The sequence below is a fragment of the Mauremys reevesii genome, linkage group 5 (genome assembly GCF_016161935.1).
Source record: "Mauremys reevesii isolate NIE-2019 linkage group 5, ASM1616193v1, whole genome shotgun sequence".
Classification (NCBI taxonomy): Eukaryota; Metazoa; Chordata; order Testudines; family Geoemydidae; genus Mauremys; species Mauremys reevesii.
In genome coordinates, this window is record NC_052627.1 from 120,302,928 (window position 1) to 120,314,952 (window position 12,025).

Sequence of the window (12,025 nt, forward strand, 5' to 3'; positions counted from 1 at the left end):
CCCCAATAGGACCTCAACCTTGTCCTCTCCAGGCACACAGGTCCACCCTTTGAGTCCATGGCTTCTTGTTCCCTTTCCCACCTGTTGTGGAAGGTTGCATTCTTTGTAGCAATTACTTCAGCGAGGTGAGTCTCCAAGATTAAAGCCCTCACTTCGAAGCTCCCGTACACTGTATTTTACAAAGACAAGGTCCAGCTGCGGCCCCGTCCAGCTTTTCTGCTTAAGGTAGTATCTCACTTCCATGTCAACCAGGATATCTTCCTCCCAGTGCTCTGTCTGAAGCCTCATTCAACCAAAGAGGAGAGGTGGCTGCACGCTGCGGATATCAAGCATGTCCTGGCATTCCGGTGTCCTCTCAGAGAATTTCAAATTGGATCACCACCTGCATCCATACTTGTTACGAGTTGGCTCAGGCTGTGCCTCCACTGATAGTGAAGACCCATTTGACTAGGGCATAGGCGTCTTTGGCTGCCTTCCTGGTGCATGTCTCTATCCAGGATATATGCAGGGACATCATGTGGTCTTCAGTACATTCATGATGCATTACGCCATCACTCAGCAGGCCAGAGATTATGCTGGCTTCAGCAGAGCTGTGTTGTAATCAACACATCCATGAACTCCTATCCACTTCCGATGGTACTGCTTGGGAATCATCTATAATGGAATGGACATGAGTAAGCACTCGAAGAAGAAAAGACTGTTAAGTTTTCATAACCATTGTTCTTCAGGTGTGTTGCTCATGTCCATTCCATGACCCACCCTCCTTCCCCACTGTCGGAGTCTCTGGCAAGAAAGAACTGAGGGAGGGGGAGCCGGCAGCGCCCCTTATATTGGTGCATACACACATCACTCCAGAGGGTGCCAGAGCTGGTCCCCTATGGATACCACTGATGGAAAAACTTCTGGCACTAGTGCATGTGACTAACGTACTCACCTACAATGGAATGGACATAAGCAATACATCTCGAAGAACAACAGTTACTAAAAGGTAACTGTCTTTTCTCCCTCCTCCTTGTAACAACCTTTTATATACTTGAAAACTATTATCATATCCCCTCTCTCAGTCTTCTCTTCTCCAGACTAAACAAACCCAGTTTTTTCAATCTTCCCTCAAAGGTACTGTTTTCTAGACCTTTAATAATTGTGTTGCTCTTCTCTGGACTTTCTCCAATTTGTGGCACCCAGAACTGGACACAGTACTCCAGTTGAGGCCTAATCAGTGTGGAGTAGAGTGGAAAAATTACTTTGTGTGTCTTGCTTACAACACTCCTGCTAATACATCCCAAAATGCTATTTCCTTCCCCCCCCCCCCCAGCAGTGTTACACCGTTGACTCATATTTAGCTTGTAATCCACTATGACTCCCGGATCCCTTTCTGCAGTAGTCCATCCTAGGCAGTCATTTCCCATTTTGTATGTGTGCAACTGATTGATTGGTCCTTCCTACGTGGAGTACTTTGCATTTGTCCTTATTGAATTTCATCCTATATACTTTCACACCATTTCTCCAGTTTGTCCAGACTTTTTGAATTTTAATACTATCCTCCAAAGCATTTGCAACTCCTCCCAGTTTGGTATCATCCACAAACTTTGTAAGTGTACACTCTCTGCTATTATCTGTGCATATAAATGTTTCAGCATGAATATGAATTTACATTACAATGAGTATTTCTCTTTATATATCTCTTAGAAGAATGAGGCACATGTGCTCATCATTAGCATTATTGTACCTCTCCCAGCAAGACTACATGTTTATAGGCCAGATTGTAATCCTGCTATTCACACAGAGTAGTACTTCACTCCACATGTGGTCCCATTTATTTAATAGTACTACTTGTGGAGTCACATAGTACTCACGGTGAATAACAATATCACACTCTGGCCCAATTTCATAATTAAAATAAGTTTATATTGAAAAGATTGTGTTCTGCCTTACAGGTTCAAGGCTTGTGGAAACTCTTTTGCACTTTGGAGCTTCCCTTGATAAAAATTTTGGCAGGTGAGACAATGAGTGAAAAATAAGGTTGTTCAACAATTTTTCCAGACACCATTTTCTAGTATGATTTATAATGCTTAATAGTTAAATAGAATGTTGCACATTTAAAGTGCTATATAATCATCATATCATCCTCACAACACTTCTCTAATGCTATTTTCTTCATTTTACAGATGGAGAAACAGCTTAAGACCAAAACTGTCAAACTTGGGTGCTTAAAGATAGGCACTCAAATCCATATTTAGGTACCTAGAAAAGCGTATCTCTGAAAATCAAGCCATTTTTCTAGGTACTTAAATATGGACATAGGTGCCTAATTCTGAACTTTGCACCCAAGTTTAAAAAAATTGTCCCTTGTGACTTACTCAGGGTTACGTTGCAAGTCAGTGGCAAAACTGGGAGTAGAACCCAGGAATTCCTAGTTCCCAAGGTGGTGCTTAGTCCATTATACAACACTATCTTTTAATATTATGGCTTGAATATAGTATTGATGCCTCTAAGGTTTTTTCAAAATTGTATTTTGTTCTCAGTTATATACTTGTATTTACAGTGATGGAAACCCATAAAATACACGTGAATAAAGAAGAACTAAAAAGAACATCAGAGATTCTAGGGGTAAACTATTGTATTTCCTTTTTTGAAATTGTGCAACAAATAGTGCAATGGTTCCCAAACTTGTTCCACAGCTTGTGCAGGGAAAGCCCCTGGCCATTCTGACCCAGCCCCAGGGGCGGCTCTAGGAATTTTGCCACCCCAAGCACGGCAGGCAGGCTGCCTTCTGCAGCTTGCCTGCGGAGGGTCCGCTAGTCCCGCGGCTTTGGCGGACCTCCCACAGGCGTGCCTATATCAGTGGTTGCAGGCGTGCCTGCAGGAGGTCCGCCGAAGCCGCGGGACCAGCGGACCCTCTGCAGGCAAGCCGCCGAGGGCAGCCTTCCTGCTGCTCTCACGGCGCAGGCAGAGCGTCCCCCGTGGCTTGCCGCCCCAAGCATGCGCTTGGCGTGCTGGGGCCTGGAGACGCCCCTGCCCGGCCCGCCAGGGGCTTTCTCTGCACAAGCGTCGGAACAAGTTTGGGAACCACTGATATAGTGTAAGGACCAATCCCCCATTGACAGGGAGAGGATAAGATTATAGTTAGAAAATTATTTTAATGTTCATTTCCATTTTGACTTTGTAATATGTTCTACAATTAACAGTCTTGTAGCCCATAGACTTTTCTAATATGAAAGTTCAAATATAATTTTGGATCCTCTGATATATTGTAACTAATGATGAGTTAACTTAAAGTTGGGATAATTTTAAATTTATTTATAAAAGCAAGACGTAGACTTATTTACCAAAACTCTTTATAAGTCAGACAGTTTATTGTTTTATGTGTAAATTGGTTTTCTGATTTTGAGTGTCCATTCACCAGACCTCTTTGTTCCTATCTTTGTTCTTATCTTTTAGTATTCCTGCTTTTCAAGTAATACTTTTGGAAGAAGGTATAACAAAGCCTTATAGGGTCAGATTTGACCACCAAAACAAGTATTTTCATAGGTTTACCTCCACATATGAATTGACATACTGCAGTATTGCCGTCTCCAAAATTAAAAAAAAAAATCATGTCAAACCCCATCTTCCAAAATCATGACATTTAAAAATAAATATTGTGTGTTTTAATCTTTGATTTTTTTGAATTCCCCTTGCCCAACCTTACTGTAGGTGTGTGACATTTAGTGTTGACAACTCTCCCAAATTAATGAATGACAGTGATTTTTAGCTCCTGTTGCTTAAGGGTGCAGAGTTCCAGCTTCTCCCCCAAACCACAATGTTCTAATTTATTAAATCTCCCACCCTCACATCTGCCCATCCCCTGCAGTTGAGCAATTAATTCTGCCCTTCATTCCCCACATCAGTTCTGCTCCCTGATCTCACCTTGGTTTCTTCTGTAGCCTTGGGTTTTTCAGCACCCTTTCTCAAGCCTGGGGTGTGTGTGTGTCTACAGGGCCTTTCCTACCCCATTATTCCACTCTTACTAGGCCTGGTGTTGCAGCCAGGAAGGTGAGAGGATGGTGGAATATTAGGGAGTAGACTGACCCAGAGTTTGCAGGAGGGGCAAGGGGAAGAGGGAGCAGACCCATCCTGAGCTGCCAGGATGTTTCTCCTCTTTTCTCCCCACCCCCTCTCCTGTGAGAATGGCCTCAGCTGCTCCCTCTCCTCTACCCCTCCAAAATTAGATTCCCCTGGCACCTGAGGGAAGGGGAAAGAGAGATATGGCTAACTCCTGCAGCAGCTCTGATTGGAGGGTGGGGAAGTGGGGGATGGCAGCCAGTCAGAGGTGTTTTCCTCCCAGTCAGGAGTGAAATTTGCTAGAGGGCTGGCACTTCTTGCATCATAGTGAGACTGGCTCCAGTCTCAGCCAAAAGCATGTTACTTGTAAGAAAATCACAAGAGTTGGTAGACCTTATACTGGATCAGATCTGAGATCCAGCTGGTCCAGTATCCTGTCTGACAGTGGCCAGTACCAGATATTTCAGAGGAAGGTTTAAAATCCCTGCAATGGGCAGATGTGGGATATTCTGTCATATAGCTTCTCTCCCCATTCATCACAAATGGGTAATGCCTCTCACCTGTGGCATTTGGAGGTGGTCCAGTGTTGTTGCTGGAGGTTCCAGGACTAAGCCCTACCCTTCAACTCAAGCCACTAGAATTTCTGCCTCTGGCAGTGGAACAAGTTAGTGGTTCAATTTCTCCTCACCACTTTGTTGTATAATTGTATTTTTTACTTTTTTTAATGCAGTGGTGACTTCCTTTCAATTTCTGCCTTTGCTTTCTCTCTCAAGAATTGAGGAATCACTAGAGTTTTGAGTTTCTAGCCCTCTGGTTTCTCCAATGCAGCCACCTCTCTTGTGGGTTCCCTTTGCCTCCCACCATAGCAGCAGTAAAGCCCTGTAAGCATCAGGCTAAGTCTAAGAGTTTCTATAGGGAGCTTTGAGGAGCCTCAGAGATCAAGTTATGCCTTCCTGCTGCAAGCTGCTGACCCTGCCTTTGCTAGCACAATGGGCTCTGAGTCATTTAGGCATGCAGAGTCCTAGACCACCATCCAAAGCAATGACTCCTCTGTAGAAAGGCTTGATGTATGAGGATTCCCAGGGAGAGGAAAACTCCTAGCAGCTTTCTTTTGGGCAAGTGTTGCAGACTCCAGAGACTCCAAGTTCCAAAAAGCAAGTGTCCCCTTCATAAGGCAGCAACGCGTATTGTTAACGAGCAAGTGGTGTAAAAATAAGTGTATAAAGTCTTGCTTTTTTGCCTTCTCACCATGAGGGAGTGTTTGCTGGGGCTTTTGTCATACGCAGAAGCTCTCACTGTGCTCTGTGCCAGGCTCACTGCTCCTCCCCCACCTTGCCCAATATTTGGGTATGCAGAGAAGTCTGTTGCACTGTAGTCTGAAGCAGAACTTCACAGGAGTAAAGGGAATTATGCCTGTCTGGCTTTCAGCCCATGTAAGCTGATAGGTAGGGAAAAAGGGCTAAGAGTCTATTGGGTGAACATAAAAACAGCCTCACTGGGTCAGACCAGAGGTTCATCTAGCCCAGTATTCTGTCTTCTGACAGTGGCCGATGCCAGGTGCTCCAGAAGGAATGAACATAACAGATAATCATCAAGTGATCCATTCCCTGTCACCCATTCCCAGCTTCTGACAAACAGAGGCTGGACACACCATCGCTGCCCATCCTGGCTAATAGCCATTAATATCCTCCATTAATTTATCTTTTTTGAACCCTGTTATAGTCTTGGCCTTCACAACATCCTCTGACAAAGAGTTCCACAGGTTGACTGCATTGTGTGAAGAAATACTTCCTTTTGTTTTAAATCTGCTGCCTATTAATTTCATTTGATGACCCCTAGTTCTTGTGTTATGAGAAGCAGTAAATAACACTTCTTTATTACTTTCTCCACACAAGTCATGATTTTATAGACCTCTATCATATCCCCCCTTACTTGTCTCTTTTCCAAGCTGAAAAGTCCCTGTCTTATTAATCTCTCCTCATATGGAAGCCATTCCATGCCCCTAATAATTTTTGTTGCCCTTTTCTGAACCTTTCCAATATATGTATTTTGAGATGGGGCGACCACATCTGCACACAATATTTAAGATGTGGGCATACCATGGATTTGTATAGAGGCAATAAGATATTTTATGTCTTCTTATCTATCCCTTTCTTAATGATTTCCAACATTCTGTTCGCTTTTTTGACTGCGTTGCACATTGAGTAGATGTTTTCAGAGAACTATCCACAATGACTCCCAAGATCTCTTTCTTGAGTGGTAACAGCTAATTTAGACCCCATCATTTTATATGTATAGTTGGGATTATGTTTTCCAGTGTGCATTACTTTGCATTGATCAACATTGAATTTAATCTGCCATTTTGTTGCCCTGTCACTCAGTATTGAGAGATCCTTTTGTAGCTCTTCGCAGTCTGCCTGGGACTTAACTATCTTGAGCAGTTTTGTATCATCTGTAAATTTTGCCACCTCACTTTTTACCCCTTTTTCCAGATCATTTATGGATAAGTTGAATAGTACAGACCACTGGGGGACACCACTAATTAACTCTCTCCATTCTGAAAACTGATGATTTATTCCTTCCCTTCGTTTCCTAACTTTTAACCAGCTACCAATCCCTTTGAAACCTTATGGCTTTTCCCTGATCCCTGTCCTACCTTCCTGGTTTCCCCCCCTCTGGGTTTGCCAACCCAAATGCATCTCCCTTCTCCCAGGGAGTGACTGTAGACATTCCCAGCAGTCCCCCTCTGCTGCCAATTTCCTGACTATTATCCTAGCCCAGCTCGTTCCCCCTCAGCTGGGCTTCCTCATTCAGTCAGGGGATTGCTTAGCCACCTGATTCCTCCTTGCTATGGCCTGTTGGGTTAATTAGCCCCCTTCTCAGTCTGCATTAATTCTTTCAAGGCAAATGTGGGGTGAACACCCCATCACAAGGACTTAAGCATATATTTGCCTTAAGGTTAGGCAATATAATTTAAAGTTGTTGTTTTAATGCTAATAATTGGTGGCTGAAGAGTTTTTACAGCTTTGGAAGAACTTTTCTGTGGCTTGAGTTGAACGGTGGAGATTAGTCTTGGAGCCTCTAGAAACAAGATAAAATCACCTCCAAAGTCCACAGGCATTACTCCTTTGTGATGAATCAGAAGAGAAACTGATCATTTTGTTTCTGTTATCAGGTAAAATATTTCTCAGTTTGCCTCCATATTAGGGTTCATCCTGTTCTATAGAGATTAGCTTAAGCCCCGCAGCATGAGATTTAATATTACTTACAGTTTTTCATCAGTAATTATATCTCTGGATATTCTTGTTATCCATATAAATATCCAGTCCCTTTTTGAAAGTTGCAAAGTTTTTGGCCTCAGCAATTTCCTGTGACAATGAGTTCCACAGTCTTATTGCACAATGTATGAGAAAAGTATTTTTATCAATTTTGAATTTCCTACACTTTTTTAATTTCATGGAATGTCCCTTGTTCTTGTGTTGCAAGGCAATGAGAAAGAGAAGAGAAGTTCCTGATCTACCTTCTTTATAATATTCATTATTTCATATACTTTATCTCATCCCCTCCCATTTGTCTTCTTTCTAAGGTAAACAATTCCATTTTTTTTTCAATTTCTTCATATGATAGTTTTTCCATTACATTGATCATTCTTATTGCCCTTCTGTGAGCATGTTCTAATTCTGTAATATCCTTTTTCAGATGAGGTGATAAATGCTGCAACAGAGTATTGTGAATTCGGCCACACCATTGATTCATATAATAGAATTGTAATATTTTCTGTATTATTCTCCATCTCATTTCTTATGCATCCTAAAATCTTGTTTACTTTTTTGACTGCAACCGCACATTCAGCAGAGGTCTTCACTGAGCAGTCCACATAATAATGCCCAGGTCCCTTTCCTGAGTTGATAAATTAATTTAGAAATTTGTAAAGTGCATGAGTAGTTTTAATTTTTCCCTCCAACGTGCATTCCTTTGCATTTATCAACACTGAACTTCATTTGCCATCATGTTTCCCATTCACCTAGACGGTGTAGATCTCTAAAGTTCTTCACAGTCCTTTCTGGTCCTGACTAACCTAAATAACTTGGTCCACTGCAAATTTTGCTAGTCACTAAATATTACTCAGCCCCTTTCCAAATCATTAATAATTATGATAAACTAAACATAGATAGCCAACAATGGTGACACATACAGTGATCAAATTGCAAGTAAGTAAAAATAGTCCTGAATGCTTGTTAAATTAGACTGTAACTGTAAATTGAACAAAGTAGTGCAAGTGGAATAATTATGATGTACCAATTTTTATAGTTGCGATTGAAAGAGCTTGAGCAGGAAGCCCATCGAGCTGCTGGACAACAATTCCTATTGACCAGCAGTAGTCAGCTGAGAGAGGTACTGTTTAGATTGCTACTTTTCTTTAAATTATTAACACTAAAAATATTATTAACGGAGAGGGATTATGAAGCAGCAATGCTCAAAACTTTGAAAATCTTGTCCTTATTGTACTAGTTATATCATTTTATGATGATGGTGGAGGATATGTCATCAGCTTTCTCACAAACATAGCGTTGCCCCTTTTTGACCTGAGCAAAGTTGGGGCCCTGGGGATTTTCCAGCTGGAAGAAGAAATTGATGGAGTCTGGTATTTTCTTTGATGAAGTCTTGTTTATTTTTTTAACAAGGAATGTATGAAATCCTGTGTCTCCGAATGCAGAAGGAACCAAGAACAAAAGGAGCAATTTCTTAGCTTAAGTCCCTAGGCCTCGTTGGCCAACACCAGATCCAAAAGCTCTTTCACTAGCTTTTTCCAGCATCACACCATGCTCCCAACCTCCAAACTGGCTTTCTTGTCTTTCCCTCTCCCTCTGGGTCTTGCCTGTTCTCTGTTTCTGTGTGATCTGCCTTCACACACACATGCACAACCACACACCCCAAAAAAATATTCAGCTGAAAGTTCCTATGCAGGTTCACCACGCACCATTTGTCTTAGGTGGGGGCTTATGCTTTCTGTCATGTTAACTGAAGGGTGAGTTCACATTTGTCAGTCTCAATGGGGTTTTAACTCAACCCATAACAAGGTTTCACCCAGGTCATGGCAATAGCAATGCATTTGACTCATCTGTTTTAGGCATCTTTAAAATTAAAGAAGAATCCTGTTTGCTTTTGATAAATACAACTATTTAACAAATATCTAACAATTTTTCCCCATTTTGTTCCCTCTTTGATAAAGTATGCTTTTTGTTTTCTATAGAGTTTAAAGCCAGATGCATAATAGTAATGCTCCATTATGTTTCAATTTTCAAACATTTCCATCACCTTGAAATATATAATTTTTGTTAATATAGGTATTGTTCGAAAAACTAAAGCTCCATATGCTGTGTGAGAAAGTTCCCAGAACTGAGATGCAGCATCTTCAATCCACTTCTGAAGTTGTGGTGAGAACTGAAAGGTTTTTTAAACATATACCTAGTTTAGAATTTGTTAGCATAATAAATTCGTAAGTATTTATTTGTTGTTTTTAAGTTTTAAACTTGATTCAAATTTACAGTCCGATTTACTTAGTTCAGAAATTCTCAAAATTTTTCATATGATGGAGAGAGCTGGCTTATGGATGACCTCACTGCTATTCATGATCAAATAACATCCCTGTGGCTTCTATAGCAATAATGTAAGGAAAAGTAACATTAAGAAAGTTTAGTGTATTTCTAGCTGTCTTTTGATGCAGTTTAATATCTGGAAATCAGGAGGAGAGCTGGCAGCCAGCTTTCCAGGCAGCTTTCTGCTGACTACCAGTAAGTATTCTTGGGAATTGCCTCTGGACATTGGGGTCCCTTGTCTTAGTTTAGTTCTATGGCTATGACGTGTTTGGTACATTTGGGTAACTGTATGCATGAAAGGCTGAGAAGGTGAGAAAATATGATGGCATAACTCGGAAAAATGACATAGTAGAGAGCTATTTAATGGAATGAAGTTGGAAAGACAAAATATAGACAGGCTTGGAAGGATTAGAATTTATTCAGTAAATGTTGGTAAACATCAATTACAACATCCACACACAAACAAACGAAAAAATATTTCCATCGATAATAGAAATTTACATATAGTCAAAGTAAAAAAAATGCTGCTTGTGAACTTAGTTTGATTTAAGGATTTGCTTTATATATTTTGACACGTGATGTTAATTTGTTTTTATAATAGTTATGAAGCTTTAACATCTCAACATCTATTGTTATTAAACAATCCTGATCTCCCCTTTTCTTATCCCTCCTTAATTTCCTGCAACTGTGAAAATTTAAATTGATAAAACAGAAAAAATGCTTTAAAATAAACATAGATATTATCAGTTGAAACTATGAAAAAAAATCAAATGATAGAGGCTCAGGTAGAGCACACAGTGCAGTGCAAGAAAGAGAGAAGACTAACTGGATAGAAAGAGATGGTAAGGAAAAATTACATCAAAATCTATTAGAGGAAAGATAAGAAAAAGTGAACTCAGGAACAGGAAAAAAGTGTAGCAAAAATGAGAAACACAGTAAATTACATTTTAAAAAATAAGTAGAAAGTTGTTTGACAGTTTATTACAAATAAATATCGTACATAAGAAACCATGCACAACTGTTTAATGCTCTCATTTTACAGGCGTATAACCTTGGGGGCCTGTTATTGCATTGATGGTTTTCATCCTTGGTTTTTTTCAGTAATGATAGTGAGAGTTTATAGGAATACAATTTATTGATTGTTGCATCAGTGGACTAGTCATCTGCTTAATCATTTTTCTTCACTTTCTGAATCGTCATGATCTCATTTTAGTTTTCTTGTGCCAGAAATTAAAGAGAATTTTTGTCCAATGTAGATTCTGTTTATCAAGAATAAAAAGGCTAGTGAAGAACTCAGTTGCTCCTGGTATTTGCAGGCTTAATATAGAAAATATTCTGATTATAATTCTGTTTAGCTACTACAGAGTTTTTCAGGGATAATGGAGTATTCTCTAGCTTTTTGGCTATGAAGCTCTTAGAATTCCCCAGAACCTTACCTTGGTATTGCCAGAAAGATAGACCTAATGGCAGGTGTTTTCTCGCCTGTAGAAGGGACTCTCTTGAACTTGGTAGTGTGCTGCCTAGGTATATTTCAGGATTCCCTCCTTGCTTTTTAAAAATATTTATTCCTAGGGACAGGCATTGGAACAGACTACTAGGTAAAATACTCACAGGCACTCATGGAGGCAGTTCACTGGAGAGATTTTGGCACTAAAGTGCTCCCTATAGATAGATGTAGAGGTAATGTAGATAGATGGCTTGGAACTGTGCCAAAAGGTCAATGTTTTGCCCAGCGGTGGCTCCAGGCATCAGCGCTCCAAGCGCGTGCCTGTGTCGGCAAGCCGCAGAGGGCGCCCTGCCGGTCCCTGCGAGGGCAGCAGTCAGACAGCCTTCAGCGGCTTGCCTGCAGGAGGTCCGCCGGTCCTGTGGATTTGGCAGCAGTTGGGCAGTGGGTACAACGAAGACACGGGACCGGCGGATCTCTCGCAGGCAAACCGCTGAATCTGCAGGACCGGGGACCTCCCGCAGGCGCGCCGCTGAAGGCAGCCTTCCTGCTTTGCCTGGGGCGGCAAAAAAGCTAGAGACGCCCCTGGTTTTGCCTCCATTTGGTAGAAGCACCTCACTCTACTGTCTCTGCCTGGTTTGATGAGAGACCATCAGACTCGGATCTTGGAGACAGTCTGTTTCCCGCTTTTTCTGTCATCTCTCTTCATACTTCCACCTCGGAAGACACAGACTGATCAACCACAATGGTGGACCATTTAGGAGTCGGCAAGTTCAACTTGTTCATCACCTTTCTTCCAGTGTCTTCCTCCAGCTGCAAGATATACAGGCTGAACTATTAGCGGCGGCTATTTCATTAGTGGGGCAGCAGCTTTTGTTGGTCCCTCTCTGAATATGGCACAAACGTTCAGCCCTGCTAAGTGAACAGCTCTGTGGGA

The 12,025-nt window shown here is 41.3% G+C and overlaps 1 protein-coding gene across 1 annotated transcript in view; it reads left to right on the forward strand.

The window, feature by feature from the left end:
* Positions 1–12,025, forward strand: part of POLN (DNA polymerase nu) — a 227,947-nt gene that overhangs the window by 59,904 nt on the left and 156,018 nt on the right. Inside the window, exons 10-13 of the mRNA XM_039539378.1 lie at positions 1,938–1,998; positions 2,546–2,610; positions 8,356–8,439; positions 9,393–9,482. Coding sequence (XP_039395312.1) covers positions 1,938–1,998; positions 2,546–2,610; positions 8,356–8,439; positions 9,393–9,482 — 300 coding nt within the window. The remainder of the gene's footprint in view (positions 1–1,937; positions 1,999–2,545; positions 2,611–8,355; positions 8,440–9,392; positions 9,483–12,025) is intronic.